We start from the raw sequence: 21,478 nt of genomic DNA on the forward strand, positions 1-21,478 counted from the left end.
AAATAATAAAAATTTTTTATTCCGATTACTTGATTAATCATGTAATCAGTAATTAAAGTAAAAAATATTACTGAAAAAATCATTAATGCCGATCCCTGCTGTGTGTCTATTAGTGAAAGAAATATATCTCACAATCAATGTGTGTAACGGGGGGAAGGAGTGATGTGTCTACATATATGTGTCGGTTGTGTGCATATGTGTCGATAGTTATTCCATTAGTATGTCTGACGTTATTACGTATAAACATACATATAGTATATATATATATATATATATAAATGCCTGTACAGTTAAAAAACAAACAGTGTACGTGAAGGTATTTTCTAATTCGATTAGACCCAAAATTGCAACTTTTATTAATGCTACAACGTCCATTTTTGATAGTTGTGTTTGTGAAGATTTTGATCAACCTTTCATAAGCTACAAAATATTGTTTTAGCTAATTTGACCGAAATCACTTTTTCCATATGATTAATGCAAAGTTTTTTCTAAATTTATAATGCACACACATATAAATTCTCCCATTCTATTTATAACGTAGTCGCGAGATATAGAAAAAAACATTGACTAAATTATTAGTTATACGAATTCGATGAAGAAAGCGTTAATAAATGACTGCAATGCACGCAAGCGACGTTATCACAAAGAATAATAATGGCGATAACCTGAGGCTGTAAACATACTTCTCGTGTGGAATTCTACGTGAGAAGAGAACAGAATGTGTCCGCGTGCATCGTCGCATTGCACGCGCACACGAGTGCATCCCGATCCTTAGTGCAGAAGGGGGTCGCATAGCACCCTTGCATAGTGGTCATTGTGGTATCACGGTGTTATGCGAACAGTTCGAGCACAAACGGGACAAAGACGTGTACGAGAGTCATTTTACACTCGAAATGATTCATATCGCGATGTCAGACAAGTGTGTGTGTTCTATAAATTGGTGTGGAATATAATGCGTGTGCCTGGGATTAATATCTAGAAACATCCAGTGATCCATCACGACAAAATATCATTATGTGAAAAACTTGACGGTTATATATATATTATGCGAAATGGTACAAGATCAAATATAATCAGACATTAAACCAGTCAGTGGTTCACCCAATCACGATCAGGCAGGGGTGAACGAAGTGAATAACGTTCTGAATAAAATTCGAATCTGATCAGTCGATGTCTGATATATAACAATGCGTATTAATAACAGCTGAAGAAACTGTGTTACTCTTGTGGAAACGCCGTATTTCACAATTCCAAAATTTTCTGAAAGGATGGTCCACTGCTTGACTGTTTTCTCGTAACGTCATTTTGGAACCTTGTTGCTTTATGCATGGGTGCTCTTGCTTTCCCAACATCTTTCTCAGCTTACGGCGCCTCGGACGCAGCTAATCTTATATCGCTTGGATGCAAACTTAATACTGCTCGAGTGCAGTGCATTTAACATTTACAGATTTAAACATACCGTTTACTCGATGCATTTATTGGGGTAATGCGGATGAATTTTACAAGTTCTTGAAAATATCAGAGAAAACCGTGTCTTACAAAGCTTCTGATAAATAAGTTCCAACTATTATATCTTGCGAAATCACCTTAACTAAGAAACAAATTAAATTGGTAACTATAAGAAAAGATCTTTCTTCTTCTTCATAGTTCTTTATTTATTCCACATTTTTCTATTCTCTACACAAAGTTTTTAAATATGCAGAACTCAAATAAGTAAGAAAAGTACTAATATGGTCGAAGCTTATAGATCTTGGTATCTAATAATATTTTTATAAATTCTAAATACATTTTTTGATTATACGTATATAAACCGCGCTTACTGTCGAATTTTAAATACAATCATAAACTAAAACCGAAAAAATAATATCACAAAATTAAATTAATCACGATTTGATAATGATACTACTAAAATATTATTAGTCACCAAGAGTTACTGTTGGTCCTTTCTTTATTTATTTGATTTTCATTTACATAATGATCTGGATTAACTTATTATTATTCAGAACTCTGCATTTTGTTAAAATTTGCTGAGTCTTTCAAGAAAATATTGATTATTATCTGATATATCTTTCCAACTCTAGGTGGACTGTCTTTATTTAACTTGTTAAACTCGCGCGATCCTTTTTCTTGTACAAATAACACATTAATACTTCGAGAGAACAATATACCGCAATCGGTTATTATTAATAACTGCGGCTATTGAGGCGCACAAAACGAGAGTGCGTGGAAAATAGAGAGACATGGCAATGCAAGGGACTCTTGGTAAGAAGAGTAGGAAGATCATCTCGGCAAGTCCGCGGGATATTGAAGTGGCTGCTGGGCGCATTCACATGCAGCTCCAGGGATGAGTTCCAGAGATTTAGTCACAGATCTACCTCGGTCGGGACACTCACCCCTTCCTTCGTTCCTCTTTAATCCCCTCGTCTCTGCATTCTTCAGCGACGTGGTGACACTTCGAGGATTCCTTGTGACAAGTGCTTAGTCAGCTAATTATTCGTTTTGGTTTGCAAAATTACCTGTTTCCTCCTTCTCAAGGAATGTAGGAGTAGCTAGATATTGGCACGTCTCGAAAGTCAGCTGAACGCTGAGGCGAGAAATTCTCAGAGGGCAAATTCAATGAAAAGGACGACTCTTGACACGGGTGGTCAGGTTATATGTAGACATCGCCATGTAAAAGCTTCAGACTTACCAAGAACCACTTCATCGACTTATTTGAGCACAAGGACCAACCAACGTCTCGGTGGTTTTAGCTGAAAGGTCACTGCCTTCAAGGCCATTATCTATTGCAAAATTAGTTGGTTTTGAGTATAGAAATAGATAATTAACTCTGATAGATATCGAGGTACTTAACTTCAGTAATTAATACGACAATTAATATATAATAAATGAAAACAGGAAGAAGAAAAGAAAAACAGCGATTATATAAACGATGATTTTTTAAATAAAAATTCACACTGTTTTTCACATCGTTGCTTTACTTGTGCAATCTTGTAAAATTTGTGAAACGTTAACGCGAATTTTGCTAAGTCTTCCGGGACACTATAATCGAGATCAGATTGATGTAATGTTGATTAAAATGTAACCCACCAAACGATAGAAAGCTCCTTCCAATAGATTTCCAATAGCCGCACACTGTGATTCGTCTGCAACTCCAAAGCGATTTCTATCGACGAAAATACGTCTGCCAACGACGTATCTTGCGGATATCTCCTCGTTTCTACTAACGTCTGGGTGCCTCTGAATACCCGATTGGCTTAACTGCCCGTGAAATGACGTCGTTTCTCCGCTTGCAGATCATTTACATCCTGCTTTGTGGAGCTCCTCACGACGCGCGACGGCTTCAGAATCATACGCTGTACCCTTGTCGCTTCCGTGAATCATACTGCCACATAATTTACGTTGTCTGCCTTTTGTCTACTGGTCTACTGAATTTAAAATGATATGACGAGATAACATTTTAATGTACGTTTGTCGAAATGTCTTTAATATTCTTAGAAAAATATCTCTATCCTTGGAGGCGTTTGCAGATTATAGATGTATATATTATACTGACTTTTTTTAAAAGGAAGTGTGTTATCTTACATTTCACTTTCTTTTATAAAATTCTGAACTTTATATACAGATGTTTCATTATTCGACTTAATTGTATTCAATCATATTTAATTATATTTATACATATTATATTTTATGAATCTGTTTAAGCAATATAATTATGATAAGATAGAACATTGACAACGGAAATTGGATGCTGCAAATCCGATCGATCGGTCGAAAGAGGAAATTCTATCGTGTTGAGATGCTTAAAACGTCACACCACGCCGACGTCTGAGACGGGCTTTTGCTCTCGATAGGGAAATTCCAAGAGTCGGGAGTACTTAGATGTTTCGTTCGGAGTCCAACAGTTTCAGAATTCTTTGAACTTCCTTGTAAGATACGAAACCGCACAACTAACTCAACGGGCATATTTATAATGAAGAAATAACGGCAATTTATCTTCATTAAAACCACGGACCATCGCTCGTTTATTTTTAAATGAAAATTTCAGTGTAATTGTCGTTCCTCTTAGCACCATCGACTGTGACGTCATTAATTATGTACATAACTAATTACAGTGACTTTTCATTAAAGAATTCGATAATCTGGAAAGATTTGGTTGTAAAATCACTTGTAAAATCACATCTCGAGGATTACTTCCGGAGTTGACGAGAGCGCTTACTATCTTGGCTCTCTGCATTTCCGTAAAGACTGGCCTCTATAATATAACGAGCGCGAATATTTCCGCAAAATACGTTCCGTCTCGAAACTTATTTCTTTAATTACTTTCATTCTTCGGTCGGAGTAATAATCCGGTTTCATTCCGCGCGTTGATACACAGGCAACTTTCGTGGTCGGAGAAAGGCTAACTTTTCTTTCAAACGTACTTTACGTGATAGCATCGTTCGATGCAAGTTGCTTGCCACAAAGCCGATTGCGGCATCGAGATATCGGTATTTCCGTTCAGATACCTTTGCGATGACGACGAAATCTTTCCGCTTGCGTAATGACGTTACTCTCAACTATAAGTTTCGATCCTTTGCGAATCGCGAATTTCCTCTCCCGCAAAGGATTCCGTTCGTGACTCTTTCTCTTTGAACTTTGAAGTTGTCGTCTGAGTGACATGAATCATAAAAGCACATCACATTCTTATTCTACTAGATATAATGTGGAAAATAATTTTGGTTCTATTCCATATATGAAAATAGCGCCACAAGTTAAAATTACTAAAATAATTGAAATTATCTCTTCGTAGAACAAAAATTATTAAAATATGTACATTTCTTTAATATTTAATATAAAAACGTGATATTTAATTTTTAAATGAAAAAAGAATTTTCATTTAACGTCAATATAATTAATTATACAAAAGATATTAATATTTCAAGGGTTTTGGAATATTTCATGAGTAATTACGATAATTTTGGAAGGAAAGCTATTAATTAATTTCAACCCATTTATGAAACTGTAATGTGTTTATTTCATATTAGCAGGCAGATTGACTCGTATGTCAATAGCGAAAATCCTCGCGGACTTCGCCAGGGACTTTGCTCTCATCGTCGGTTCGAGTTCTTCCTCGATGATCGCTTGAGTTTACTCGGGGCGACGAAGTTTAAATTGTTTTCGAAACAGCGGCGAATTCCATTGTCGGCGATTGCCGGAGCGAATATTTGATGCAACAACTTATATAAGACAATTTATCTTGTAGTTTTAATCACCATTATTTTCATCTTAATCGATGTAAATCATATAATTACATACTATAGTCAAATTTTTTAAATCAGATAAAAGAAAGAATCCTATTTTTGGCTGAAAGCTCTTGACGAGGGGGTAATTGTGGGACAATGTCCTCGAAATCATTATAAAATTCATATATGAAATCTTCATGTATCCAATAATTACATATACAATCACGAGAAATCACACACATACACACACACACACACACACACACACACACACACACACACACACACACACACACACACACACACACACACACACACAATCACAACACACATTGTGTAATATATTATAATATAATATAAAATAATAATATAATATAATATAAATAATACAATATAATATAATATAAAATAATATATAAAAATAAAATCGTTTATTTTACCAAATGACTTTATATATAGTGAAGAAAATTATTTGTAATCAGATAAAATCGTATGAAATCAAGTGAAATTATGTAATCTGCGGGACAATATTTCAGCTAGTGATTACCTCCTCAGATTTTGATACTTAATAATATTCATATATAAATTTGCAAAGCAAATACACATATTTTTTCAGTTTTTAAATTGCGCGCCGATATAGTTTGTCTTGAAATGCATAAAGCTGAAAATAACATCACAAATTACATTGATCATTAATTTAATAACAATATGCTAATATCCTAAAATACCGAAAATTTTTTACATCAAGCATTAGAAATATTAAAATACATCTGACGTTTAGAATATTTTCCCCAGGAGATTTTTGGCTAAATCTTAAGAAATCAAGTAAATTTGCGATGAAATTGTTCATTGCGTACATATTCCACACAGTGAAGTGAAGCTGCATGTCGGTACAGATTCCATTATGCCTGATCGAAGGCAAATATTTGTGGGAGGATATCAAAGTTGCAGAGTAGAGGAATATAGATGGTTTATCTTATCACATCGTTGCACATCAACTAACCTTTAGTTTGTATAATAAAGCCGAATTTACGTAAACTATCTTGATGTTCTATCATAGTTAATGAATGGTTAATGTGACAAAGTGCATGGCGATAGTTGATACGTTACATGAAAATTATGATATTGTACGTTGCGACAATGTTATAACTTTTGACGTTGATTGAAATATACCATCGGTTCTGTGTTATTCGTGTCCAAAAATGATAACATTATAACTCCCATCTATTCTGCTTAATTAACTCTCAGCCATTTCTTTTTTCTTTTTTCGCAGAAAGTAAAAAAAATATAATAATAAAAAATTACATTGTTAAAACAAAATAACTTTTAAGATTGTAATGTGAATACACAACAAATAGGAAATAAAGGTCAAGCCGTATCTTTAATGAATAAATAAATAATATAATAGAAAAAGTATAAATAATATAATTGTAAAAGTTTAGTGCTTCAAAAATACAATAGTAAAAATGTGTAAAAAGCAAATTTAAATACCGTTATAAAAAGGCAATTAATTCTTCGAGGTTTGCGAAATTGCATAGGACGACCGTTTCAATCTCCAGAGTATCGAACGTGGTTTTGGGCAACTGGCCGATCACATCGACCACGTACGTCTCACCCTCCTCCCTGAAATAATGACAACGGGGAAAATACATCTCTCGGCACGTTGGCCACGCTATCAATACTACGCGCCGTATCCGGCGAGAATGCGGGTTCTATCGCGCATCGCGCGCGCGGTTCCTCGTGGAAAAAATGAGCGGCGAGATAAATCATCCGGATCGCGCAAGCGAGCGAGCAGGAAGATATAGGCACGTCCGTCTCGGTAAAATTTACTACCAATATTTTTCTTTCTCCGCCCTGAAAACGGGGTCGAATCTACGTGTCGCGTCTCCACCGCCGAACGTGCGCCTCGCAGTCGCGTGGCGGGAGGTACGCCAGGGCGTGGATATATCTCTGTACCACACGCCGTCACACGCCCGCGTGTCCGCAATATTGAGCGAAACAACCCCCGAATCCTCGCAGCAGATTCTATTCAGAGTTCTATCTATATTCCAGTACCGCGACGAAAGATCTGTCAATCTCCCAGAAACGGAACTCCACCGGAACGGTTTATTCAGGTTTAATGTAACTGTTAGTATGCATGCCTTTGTATTTAAATAAGCCATAAAGAAAACTAGCACAAATATAAGTAAGAAAAAGTATTTTTTTTTTATCAAATTAAATTGTTAATGTATATGACATCAAAGATAATATTCTCTCTCTTTTGGAATTTATTAAAGTATAGTAAACATTTTTCGAAAGATATACTGAAAAAAATATTTGTGTAAAATTACATGGTAATTTTCTAATCATTTAGGTAATTTTACAATCATATTTAAGTAATGTTACATAATTATGCTGGGTCAAAAAAAAACTCAGCATAATCATATAATATTACACAAATATTTTTTTCGGTGTACATATCACAATTTAGAGGAATTTATGTGAGTTCAGTAATATCATGAGATTTTAAGCTTGTTTCTATTAGTATACCTTATATATTGGAGCTAAGAGCGTTGTGTAATGAATGTACATTAAAATTGTAAGTATAATTGAAATAATGATTTATGCAATATTGACTTAAACAATTACATCTATATTATTTATTTGAATAACTGTATGTTAAAATGAGTCAAATTAGGTTAGGCACATAAATTGGGGACACATTAATAGGGACAAAAACATTTTCTTTATTTTTATCAAAAACATTATGAGATACATCAATTTTTTTTTAATTAAAAAATATTATAAGAAAAAGAATATTTGAAAAATCGATATTGATTTCAAACAGACAAAATTAAAGCTTCCAATATTTAATAGTTAATTCAGTAGTGAGCAAGTTGGCTTAAAAGCAGATTAATCGGCACCGTTACTCTTGTACCGTAATCGCTGTAATTTTGACTGTTTACATTGAATACGCTGTAATTTTGATTGTTAACATTGAATACGCAAGGTAGATCTGCAATGAGAAGATCGAGCATGTATTCTCATATAAAGTTATTATTCTATCTGCTCTGTATTATTCTATCTACTACTGTTATTATTCTATCTACTACTGTTATTATTCTATCTACTACTGTTGAACTGATTGTGAGTTTACATTATTAATTACTGAATTATGTCTTTGAATATCTATTGTCTATTGATATGCAAGGGGTGTACTAGTGAAGCGATTTCCGGGAGATTAAGGGAAAGCGGTTGGCGTATAATCGAGCTAAGGATTTGCTAGATTGGTGTATCGAATTCCGAACAGTCGATTCGTAGAAAATTGGAAAAGTTGCCTCTTATTGAGTCGATTCCGGCGCAAGGTGGATATTCAGTCAAGATACGGTAAAAATATTTTATTGGAGATAGAAAAACACTGCCAGACAGAAAGGTCCTTAATGCGAGGCGGACGCGCGCTGATCCATTCTTTCATTTTAAACTGTCGTGGTTTTACATGTAATAGCATCGTTGTTAGAATCAAACTCGTTTCGCTTCTTGTTATACCGGATCATTTTTGCGGCCTAACTTATGCGATCTAAAACTTACGCTCCAGATCTGTATGTTGTACATTTTACATTGCTTTGCGGTGGACCAATAAAGAAATAAGGTCGTGAAAAAAGAACGCAATTTTCTTTTTACGTTTGTGCGAGCTTCCTGTTTACAAGTCGGGACGTTTGACATAAAATCCTATTATTCTCATAGGTACACGGCTCTGCGATAAGATATAGTACAGATAAGATTTATTTGAGTTATATATCTCTTTTCCAGACTGTCTGACATTTTCTCGTCTATCTTACAGTTTCAATTTAATGCACCCTGGCATATAAATGAATGTGTGCAAACGGACGATCTTAATACTTAGTCGAGGACCGAGTCAACACTGCGGCGAGCAGTGTTGCGAAACACATCGGCCTGGATGAACTCGCAAGTTCATAAAGTTCTAACGAGGTTCCACGGTGGTTCACCTCTCAAGAGGACCGTATGCTGAGAGAGTCCCCTCTCTCTCTTTCTCTCACAAACTGTTAGGAACTGTTGAAGTTCGATGAAGGACTTACCGCATATTTGTACGACGGACACTTAAAGCGTTTTATTACCTCTATTAATTATATTCTCCTTGTTTGTCTGTCTTTTATAAAAAAATGCTCAATGCCGCAAGTTTTATTTCGTGAACGTAGAAATAATTAAGCCAAGTCCGCCAAGTTTGTCGAGCGAACTTATCGGCTATTGAAAAATTCTCATTAATAGCGTGCAATATCAAAGTTTTATATATGCGTTAATTATTTTTGAATAATAAATAAATGTGGTATATATACATTTTTAAAGCAATTTGAAAATTGAATAAATTTGAAATTTATAAGAAACATTTGAATTGACAGACTGCATTTAAGATGCACGTAAAATCTTGCACTGTTTCGTCAGTTCTTTTTCTTTCTATCTTTCTTTTTCGTCATGAGAGGCGAGCGAGTTTAATCTAGCGAGTGGCGAATCTCCCGCTACCCCTGCTAGCGAGCGTCTCATCTGGAATCGACGGTGGCGCTTAGTACCACCTCATAAATTTCTGATTTTACGGACGCGCATTATATTCGCCGGTGAAAAAGAGTTCGATCGGTCCAGCGCGAAAAAGCACGGTAAAACTTTTTCTCGCGCGTCGCTTGCATTATGAAACTCGACCAACTTCGCGAAACGAGCCAAGCCGCTATTACTCGTGCCGCGTACGGAATATGCGCTGGCCAGAACGCCCGAGTTTTCGCATTTATGAGACGCGATTAAGCGTTTTATGGGTCCCATCAATTTTTGAATCTTATAGCACGCATACGGGATTAAGAATCGGATCGTGAGTGACGAGTTGAGGAGCCAATTGCGAATCTGCTGCATTTCAACTGTCGCGAATTATTTTCGTCCCGATATAGAGTGAATGTAGGATCAGGAAAATACACTGTTAGATATAAAATAAAAGAAGCAATGGTAATCTTTAAATTAAATAACATTTTGTTATTTTTAACTAACATATATGTATCAAAATGTAAATTAATCTATTTCTGTGGTTAGTTTACTAACCACAGAAATAGATTACTGAACAAAGTAAACATAGTCTATATTAACGTATTTAGTAAATAATAATAAATTAAATTTCAGTTAAATGTAATATTCTCTAAATTTGAATCAGTGAATAATTACTGACATCAGTCCTAAAGCCCGGTCTCACCAATTCCGATTAAACTAATCGGTCAATTTCAGTATTGCCAATTGCAAGACTGAAAACATAACCTAATTTTCTGGTAATTGTGAATAACAGCACAGGTCCGTATTAATGGCAAATTTCTCAAATGCGAAAAAGCCATGCGAGTCGAGCACGTGAGTACTCGGCGTCCCGCCAGAAAAAGGATGTTTTCAAGTCTTGCAGTTGGCAATATTTAATCGGCCGATTAGTTTAATCAGAGTTGGTGAGACCGGACCTAAGTATGCCACTGGTAATCAGTGAATGGCTGCGTTCAACAGAAAAAGCAGCTTTGCAATTGTTGTAAAATTTTTTAATATGATTGGTTTTGCCCTTAGTTCCTCACTGAGGAACTCATCTAAATGTATAAATCAATAATATTCAAAAATTTTACAACAGTTGCAAAGCTGTTTTTTCTGCTGAACGCAGTCAATGAAATGTAGAATCCCTAATCTTGTTTGAAGATTCGAACTGATATAAAAAAATATCGGTATTTCAATTATATAATGCTCAAACTTTCTTCTATAGTAGTTTGAATTTCATTGATTATCTAATGCCATTGAGTAATCAGTGATTCATCCATTAATTCAGATTTAGGGAATACATTTTCTTGAGTTAATTATTAATTTAATTCCATTGTTTTACTTAAATTAACGACATATCGAACAGAAGTAGTGGCAATCTATAGAAGTATTTAAAATAACTCAAATTAGTTATAATTTGACATTATGAATTCAACAGTATAGATTTTCGTGCCTCGTGCGATTTGTATTGTAGATTGCTTGTTCAGCTTTCTATTCCGGATTATTCTTGCGGCAGCGGCGCGCTTTCCATATGGTTTTACTTGACGATTAAATGTTATATATGTATCGCAGGTGTCGCGCACGGTCTCAGATGTTACAAATGTGGACAGTACAATGAAGGAGTTGGCAGCATTACACCGTGCATTAATTATACGGCACACATGCTGATGGAATGCCCATCCTCGGACGAATGGTGTATCGTAAGTATAAATTATTTTTCCATTTAATTCGTCGAAAAAGCGACGTGAAATATTTTGTAGAATGCGATCGCCGACGTAATTTTATAGAACGCTGCCAAGTATTGTCGGAAGAAAATAAAAAAGAAAATAAAATTATTTTATATACGGTCTTACATCCAATATTGTAGCGTTGTTGAAACACTTGCGCAACTGGAAACGGAAAAAGTCGCCGAATTCGAATATTCCGTGAAAAGATAAATATTTCTTTCGCGGAAATAAGCGTCAATGCGGCGCCAACGATCACTTGACACTCTTCCAGAGTCGCCTATAACGACGTTATTTACCTCTCGGCAGACTCCCCGATGTCGGATTTATGAGATGAGTCCGCGCAAATTGGTTCGAGAGTCTTTTGCAAGCTTGCACATCCATTCGATAGAAAACCTTTCAGCTTCTCTTCGGTTACCATGAAGAAGCTCAGTATATATTGTCATGCTACCGAAGGAATTTTTTTAATTTAGAAAAGTAACTCGCGTTCCATGGGAAGTACTTGCGATGGAGTTATAAATATTTGAAGAATTGTATCTCGCCGCCATATAACTACACTGTTAAATCTAATGTAGTGTCAAATTTAACTAATTTGAGTCGCCACTGCTCCTACTCAATATATCGTTATTTCATAGTAAAACAATGGAGTTAACAATTTAAAACAGTTCAAATTGATACTATTATAGTATCAAATTTAATCTAAATTTTGAATTGTTTTAAATTGTTCAATTCCATTGTTTTAGTATAAAATAATAATATATTAAATAGGAGAGTAATGGCGACTTAAATTAGATTAAGTTTGACACTATAGATTTAACAGTGTAATAATTTTGAATACGAAAATATCAATTAGTAATATTAAAATATTTTAAATACTGAATCAAAAATTTTAAATATTCAATTACCGAATGTAGTGTTATATGTAGTGTTATATACTACTTTTTTTCATGGATTGTATTTTTTGTTATTTTTTTATATGAATAAAATGATATTATTATAGTCATCTAATTTGGGCTCATTTAAATTTTTTATCTTTGTTCAATTTTTTCACTGCTTTATATACTATATTGTTGTTTACTCGAATTCATGTGTCCGTGATGTGTGAATTTATTTTATTAATATCTACGTAGTTTAAAGCAATGCAATTTTAATTCATTAATGTAAATTTAAATAAATTAACCATTAAGAGGATCCTAAAGCCGTTTGAATTATCGACTAAACCATATAACTTTTGTGTAACAATTACTTTTTTTATAGATTTAATTTGAAAACCCATTAAAGTATACGCATTAATACGTGTCTGTGAGATGGAGTTTATGCTGAGAACATAAAAAAATTTCGAACTCGAGATCTTTTTTACCATTTCTTAGTCCAATATGACACTCTAGAGCACATCGTGACAACATTTGCTTTACGTATATAAAAGCTGTGCACAATCTATAATATATAATACTTACGAAACAGTAGTTCACAGAATAGTAGTTTGCACGAAGAAACAACGTGGAGTTGTTAGAATTGGACTTAGATGTCTAATTAAAACGTTATTGTACGAAAATTTACGTGTACGTGTGCGTGAGATATTGATGTAGTAGTATGTAGTGATGTGTCAGTAGTGATACATAAATATACATATATCGCAATATACATATATTGCGAATGTTGCGCTTTTCTTTTAACGTAATGAAATAATTTATGTAATAGCCAAGCTCTATATTACCGAGAACTTACATGCCTGTTACATGATACATATAGTCAAGTTCTTCTCTTACCTTGATGAAGTAAAACCGCATTATTAAATCTTTCGATCCTTCTCACTCATCGCGCAACAGAGAGAACAATGTCGGTTCGAGATGGAAACAAAGCTGTAATCTCTGCTCGATAATACATAATTTCGCATTGTGTAATTTGTTCAGAAAAATCACAGTTTTTTTTTCTAGTGTCCACCCATCTTCATTAATTTGAATATCTTATTATACGTTTTCAAAGCAAATATGTGAGGAGAGAAAAATATTTGTGTCACATCGAAAAGTAAAATCGACTAGGTGAAAACGAGGAATAAACTCGAGGAATTTATTCGAACGAGGACAATCGATATTACTTCGCAATTTGAATAAGGGGATCAATGGCCTATGTATGTACGTTTAGAACGCAAATGAGATTTCTGAGTATAATAAAATCTCCTGAAATCTTCTGGAATTTGCTTTGAATGTTCTACGGAATCGGAAAGTGAGATGGAGTAGAGGTCGATGATGGTCTGTCTGTGTCTGCGACAATAGGAAACGATTGGAAACTCCGTCTCGTCTCAGAGTAAAACGGCATAAAAGGCATTTTCTCGCGGCTCTATAAATCTCAAAATTTACATCCATCGTCTTAATAAAACGGTACGATTTAATCAGCAAAACGATAGAGAATTCTCTCGTTGCTTTGTCGAGAGCTAAGTAAGGCGAAGTTCATCCGTGATGAATCCCTTCTTCTTTGGCTTTTCTTCGCCGCTCTTTCCTAGTCATTCCTTTCTACCACCTTATTCCGTTTTGGGATTCAGAGTGCGGGCATAAAAGCTCGCACACTGAATCCGCGAACGATATAACATGGAGCTCAAAGAAATTGATCAGTAACGATTTGAGTCATCCTTTACGATTTCGTTTCAATAGAATGAAAATGAAAGAGTCATTAGACAACCAATAAGGCCGATCAACAACGAGATTTGATGTTCATTCACGCAGTATAATTATTTTATATTTCTCTATTTATTATATCCCGCAAATAATAACTATAAGGTTCTCTTTGGCACTAATTCCCTTTGAATACGTGTGTATATACGCAATCAAGAACTCGAATTATCACGAGATGTCACAACCATTCCCGATGTCTAATTGATCTTATGCCTGAGACACAACTGAAAAGCATAGGAATAGGGAATAACTAGAGTGTGTATTCTGGTATAGGCATGGTTTTCGATAGGTTTTTGAAATCTTTTATTCCCTATTCCTATTGCCTATGCTTTTCAATTGTATCTCAAGCTTTAGTCTCTTCCCTTTCGATCCCGTTGTTGTATAAGCTTTCGCTCTTCCCAAAGGAATAACAAAGCAAAGGAGGGCGCAAAAATAACTTGATCTGTGTTATTGTGTTCAATCACAATCCGGCAAGCAGCGTTGATCGTCGGTCTCGTGGTGGCCGACGTTTCGCCGATTATTTTTCGGTGAAATTCAAGAGTTCCGTCAGGCGAGGAGCCATCAGTAATTAAATGCTTTCCGTGCACGCGATAGCGGCCGACGGCCTTCGAAGTCTCTTCGATTTCGAGGTAGCTGACAATCCCCGGCGGCCGAGCGGAGTTCGATGCCTCCAAGTCGCCGAGGTGCATTCAGTGCAGGCACTGCATTATTACGCTCACGCTCGCAGCACTCCCCCTTAGTTCCCCGCTGGGCATTCCGATTTGGCCTTCAAATTAGTGCCAGTTGCATATGTCATGTCGTATTAATTAACATTTAGCTGCGTTATCGACTGTGACAGACCTGGTCTATACGGCTCTGTTGTAGAAGTATCCTTCTCCTCCTTCTCTCTCTCTCTCTCTCTCTCCCCTCCCCCTCTCCCTTTTCCCCTCCCCCTCCCTCACCTCCTGCTTCTATTTTGTTTTATTTTATGTTTTATTATATTATATTTCATTTTTCTTTTATTTTATATCATTTTCTTCGTATCATATTATGCTTTTTTTTTTAAAATTGTAATTTAAAAATAATTGTTATTGTTCCTTATTTATTTGTTCTATTTTTTAATATATTTTATTTATATATGATATTTTCTTTGGATCTATTGCTATACTTTTATTTGTTTTCTTTATGTTTTTAAACGATTTGGACGAAACTTTTGGCACGTTTAATGTTTTGAATTCGATCCCAATTATTTGATCCATTACGTCGATAAAAATCAATCATTATTGTCCGGCGTCCTATTAATGCGCAATGGATGTGATTATCTCGAATCGAGTTAAAACGGGAGTACATGGATTAAAATTTGAAATTCATGTTGCAAAAGCAAACCATCATAATGATTGTCATATTTAAATAACAGCTTTTCTGCTGATTGTCTAATGAAGTAAACAGCTGCTACTCTGAAGCTCCAATGAATAAATTTAGTTTGCTCAAAGCGTTTATCTAAAAATGGAAATGTTTAGAATGCATTAATAACTATTCATTTGTATTCATAAAATAATTAGACAAAATAACGAGTTATTTTTTATGAAAAATTCATTTAATGCTTCATTATAATCTTTAGTGTCTAAAGTTCTTGGTGGAAGTTTAGTAATATTTAAGATTGTGTGTGTGTGTGTGTGTGTGTGTGTGTGTGTGTGTGTGTGTGTGTGTGTATGTGTGTGTGTGTGTGTGATATTTCTTGTTAACTTGTGACATTTTTGCTAATGAAAATTGTTTTATTATGATGAAGAAAAATTGTTTGAAGATTTTTAAAAAATTCTATTTCAGAGTTTTACGAAGAAGCTGCGTTAGTTATTAACTCCTCTCCTGAGCTTGGTGATGCCATTTTCGTCGTAAAAATAATCTTCTTTTAAATAACAGAGGACATTCGCGTTTGTACAGCCATCGTTACTTATTAACGACGAATACACTTCTCACGTTGCAGAGGCATGTACTATTATGAGACTATTTATTTTATATGAGAAGCCTTGATATGGAATACCTGAGTGTTATGATCGTTCTTATGATCAACTTTTTATCGCGGCCGTTTCTAATAAATTCGGACAAAATGAATATGTGTCTCGATAAAGTTATTTTTGTACTGTCAAGCTTACCCGGTAACATAAATGCCCTATTCATTTTCCGATTAAAAATATACAAGTGTCCTGCATTGGATTCGTTTCGTTGATAGAACAATCTAAAAGAGTCAACAGTTTCTACGTCTTCACGATCGTGCGACTTTCTTCCTACAGAAAAATCCACAACAATATTTCTATTTTATTCGGATTTTCTGTTTCAAAGATACTTACGCCCCAGAGCACTGACGAAAGTACCACAGATAAATTTGAGGATACCGAAAACGCGGGAATTCACTGAGCCAGGTTGGCTTTGCCACCGAAATCGGATGGCTGCTCTCTTTATCTGCCGTTCGATGGCATACTTTTTTTTTCGCGCATTATCCGACATGTTCGTCTCGCATCTGCATAGAGATTGGATAGCGGCGGTGTATATTTCGATTTAAGGGTGCGAAAGCTTTATTAAGCATATATTCGTCCACCGGCGAAAATCGCGCGGGAATGAAACGAACGATACAAAGTTAACGAAAAGTTGCGCGAGCAACTTTTCGTTCTCGCGATGACAATATAAAAGTATTATCTCTATTATCCTTGATTAGAAGCGCCAGAGAAAGATAGCAAAAAGATTCCAAATGAATCCAAGGTGAATTTACGATGTCTCTGATTTAAAAGTCATGGTCGTTCACGAATCTTCTTTATCACGGGAAGCGTGATCTTTTTCATAATTCCCGGATTTTCGCAATACTAGAGTCGGGTTGGTAAATGCCGAGCATTGCATTTCTTTCTGATGAATTTGTATAAACGTTCAAAATTTACGAATGGGAAATCGTATCTATTATTTCTTTTTTAAATGGTTTGCGAGATTAATTGTTATGCTCCGCAAAAAAATTTGGAAAGATTTTTCTATCAACGATACGTGCCGAATCAATAACCTTGTATCTTTATACTATTCAATTAAGCCGCCGAATAGTGCTGTTGCCGAAATATTATCTTGGATCTAAACGATCACCGGGATTTTCGCAATTTCCGTTTGAGAATATTTCGATTCTTCGCGAAGAGAGAGAGTCAACCCTGTTATTCTTGAATAAGCAATCTCTTTCGGGATACTTTCGAACATTCAAAGCTTTAACTCTGATTTCTGATTAGCTCTTATTTGTGGATTTTGTCAGGCGATATGCGTGTCGAGCTTTCTCATTAAAGAGAATTAAAGAGAAAGAGAAGAATAGCACTTATATTTCTTTGTGCACAACTCTCTTGAAAATCGCAGGATTTTAATCAACGTTGAGCTGAGACTTATAGCTTTGACGATGAATCATTGGATTTTCTACTTTAATGTTTCATCATTGCGGAAGCATATTAACCTCAGTAATAAAATTAGCCATTGATTTGGCTTAATAGACTTCAAAGTAGAAGGATAATCAGCTATTATAATTTAAGTTCAGCAGTGCTGAATTAAACAATTAGAAACATACGGAATTTGGAAGTATTTTCAATATTTCTGTATCAACGTCGTCGTTCAATCTTGTCAAGAAGTTAAGCGGAAATGTCTTTTCGTGTCATCTTTCATTTATATGACATTCTTTTCCTACGTAAGATCACGACAAAAGTCAGAATGATAAATCGACAGATGTTCGAAACGGGGCATGCACTGCAGCTGACGTGCACAGTCAGGAGTTCCGCGAGATCGGGTACGGGCCAGTTTTTTCGAACCGCGATCGCCCCGCCGGAAAATGGAGTACGTTTTTCCCTCAGAACGCCGTTCTTCTCGCGATTCATCATCTCGCGCGATCGTTTCTCACGAGTCTCTCGACTCGATGGCCTCGACTCGATCGCGAGCACCGTTGACTTTGCACGCTAATAGGTTTGTTCGCGTTGCTTGAAATTCCCAAAAATGTTTGCACTTAAAACAAGATAAATATATATATTCGAGCTCTGAAAAAAGAGGAAATTCAGAAAGATCTTGAATGCAAAAAGTGCAAGCAGTGCGAACAAATATATTGGCAGTATATTTCTCGTAGTGACCTTTATGGTCTCTTTTACCAATCTTTGTATTATACTTTATTTCTCTTTTCCTTTTCTAAGATAACTGGCACTACTATTACTGCGAATTAACAATTTGTCAATTTGCTTAACCGAAGATTGATTAAAGAGATCCTTATATTAATTTCTATTAAAGTAGATTAACTTTAATCTAGTCTGATAGAAAGTAAATCTAGTTCTAAGAATTAGAAAAAGATGAAGAGTAAGTTGAACCGAGATTAAAGTTAATCTACATTGATAAAAACGAGTATTAGACTTATTTTTACCAATATAAACTTTAATCTCGAGTTAATTTACTCTTTATTTTTTTTTAATTCTTAAAACTAAAAGAAAATGAAAAATAATTTAAACTGAGATTAAAGTTAATTTATATATATTAATCGAAATGGATATTAGGTCCGGTTCTATCAATGTAAAATAAATTTTAATTTCGATTTAACTTTCTGATTATTTTAAAATTCTTAAAATTATGTTCATTTTTACCAATATAGATTAACTTTAATCTTAATTTCAGTTCAATTATACTCCTCATTTTTTTTAATTCCTAGAACTAGAAAAAATGAAGAAATATAATAGTTGAATAAAAATTAAATTACATTGATAGAAACGGGCATTAGAAAAAGATACATAATAAATTAAATCGAGATTAAAGTTAATTTTATTTAATTGGTGGAATGCCTTATTCAAACGAATTCTGGATTTAACAAATCGAAATGTATTTGAATATTATAAATAAAATATTCGAAATGACGATAATTGAGTTTCGCGGAGTCTTAGCGATTATTTCTCAAATACGAGTTATATTTTCGAAATTCAGTTTTGAATAACGGAAACATAACTCTTGCCGCACTGTTAATACTAAATTGCCGCTTTTATGCCTTCTACCCCTTTCGAGTTTTTTGCTCGCTTCATTAAACGTGATTCAGTCGACGCTATGGCTCGCTGCCTACAATTTTGTGCATCAGCAAGTCCCCGAGTAATATAATCGACACGTGAAGTACTTTGAGAAGCAAATTGGGAATAATTACAACATATTATAGACAAGCATAATTACATCCTGCTTTACGTTAAATATGACTAAAAGCTTCACGCTGCTCTTTCTCTCTCTTTTTGAAAGAGTAAATGTAATCGAAAGTGTTGATTATTATTATTATATACGATTAAATTAATAATATATTAATATACACTTGCTTTCAACAAATAACGTAATGAGGAAGCGTCCAATTTAGCGAATGTTTCTAACGCAAAGGGTTGAAACTTTAATGCGATAATTGAGCGACGACCACCGCAGCGCTTGCCGCATCGGATTTTCATAACGCGCCTCTGCGCTGGCGTTTTTATCGCGAAAAAAGAGTTTAAAAAAGGGAAACAATTCGGTCTGCCGTTTTCGAGCCAATAAATCGTTGCGCGGAAGTATGTAACAGTTTGCGCGCTTAAACTGCATCGAACGTGACGGGGCGCGCGGCGAGATGACAGGCAGAATTTCACACGGACGCACTCATACGCATACGTATACCTATAATTCAACCTCTGCCGATTTAATTGCGATCCATGCCCGACGCAATCGATTTTAATTTTTTGCCCGTTGCGATGATATCTCTGATTCGTTGCCTTGAAGAGAAGAAAGAACGAAACCATAAATCATTCGTTAAAAAAGGGGCTCGAAAGTGCAAGCAACTTGTTTGCATATAATTTCTATGCAACGCATTTCTATGCACTTTTTCATTTCTATAGCGCAGTAGCATTACGAATAGACCGCGCAAACGAAAATATTATTACGAATCAAATCTAATTTATCCATTTTATGTCTGAAAGAGAATTGATCCGAAAGTCTTCTCAACGTGCTAAATCTCAAACGAGCGTTCTTGCACGTAAGAAACTCATTTGCACGATATTTTTGGCTCGCGCCGTTGTTCGCAGCAGTTCTTTCGATTTTTACCTCTATCTATTCTCGCTTTCGACTTTATTTTTCCTCCGTCGACATCACTGGCGAACACTTTGTTTGATTTTCTCCGCGGTAGTTCGCTCCCGTTTTTTTCTCGCCCGGCTCGTTTGCACCGCGAAAACGGGCGGTGCATCTTCTACGTCGTCGCCTGGCGAAGGAGGAAGAACGTGGTACCGTCGGTGGCATCGATCTCCTCTTGACTCGTGATATATCGTCTCCTCGTCGGCGGCGGTGCGGCTGGAATTTATGATTTTCGAATCGGCCGAAATTGTCGTTTGCTCGGAAAAATCACTGTCGTGAAGGAACAGATAGCCTGGTATTTCTGTGTCCATGTACGAGACGTTATAGGATATAGGATGAACGGGACAAGATATTGTCATGTAGGATGAAAACGATCGAATTCGTTTTCCGCTGCGCTGGGTACGCCATTGTCCAAATCACAGCTGTTACCGATCATATTGGCGCAAGTACCATATAATTTAACATTATATAAGTGCCAACAGCTGTGCATGTGCGTACAACATGGTCGTTTGTTTATAGAAGCTTTTTCAGATTGCACATAAATCAGCTCCCGCAAAATTCCACGGAATGGTCTCTTTAATGCCGGAGAAATATATCCAGGATTATGGGATGTCATACACACCACATAGGAATTTATTTCGGTTCCATCAGAGCCAGTTTTATCAATGTCAGTTAACTTTAACCTTAGTTTAACTGATTCTCGGTCCGTTTTCGGAACTGGAGTTAAAATTAACCGACGTTTCGCGAAAGAGGCATTTACAGATCTCGTAACTTTTTCTCCGCAACTTCACAGGCAGCAACAAATAAAATTCCGTCCAAAATAAATAGAACTTTGGCAGAGGCAACCTTTCCGTTCGCTTACGCGCCCAACGGCGCCATTAATCTAGCAACACAGTGCATCCTTACGTCGTTGCCGGTGGTATTCCTCGCTAAATTGCTTGCTCGCTCATTATTCAGTTTTCTAAGGAATTGCTGAGATAGGACGGCCGAAAGAAAGAACCCAGAAAACGCATAGCGATTGCACGAATATCGTAAACGTGGCACAGAGATAAAATTTGCACATCCTCTCAAATAGGGGATAAGGTAAATGTATCAGAAAGTTAGTGGACATGATCCAATTATTGGATAAAGTGACCAAATATTTTAATATCTTAAAATTAAACATTTCTTTTTTCAATGGATATGTATGAAATAAATTCGCCTCATTAAATTTTTATAA

The 21,478-nt window shown here is 35.5% G+C and overlaps 1 protein-coding gene across 1 annotated transcript in view; it reads left to right on the plus strand.

Moving 5' to 3' along the window:
- LOC108729019 (uncharacterized) overlaps positions 1-21,478 on the plus strand; it is a 96,679-nt gene that overhangs the window by 44,843 nt on the left and 30,358 nt on the right. The window contains exon 2 of the mRNA XM_018457920.1: positions 11,337-11,464. Within this exon, the coding sequence (XP_018313422.1) occupies positions 11,337-11,464 (128 nt within the window). The remainder of the gene's footprint in view (positions 1-11,336; positions 11,465-21,478) is intronic.

This window comes from Mycetomoellerius zeteki, unplaced genomic scaffold (genome assembly GCF_001594055.1).
Source record: "Mycetomoellerius zeteki isolate Tzet28-1 unplaced genomic scaffold, Tzet1.0 scaffold690, whole genome shotgun sequence".
NCBI classification, from domain to species: Eukaryota; Metazoa; Arthropoda; class Insecta; order Hymenoptera; family Formicidae; genus Mycetomoellerius; species Mycetomoellerius zeteki.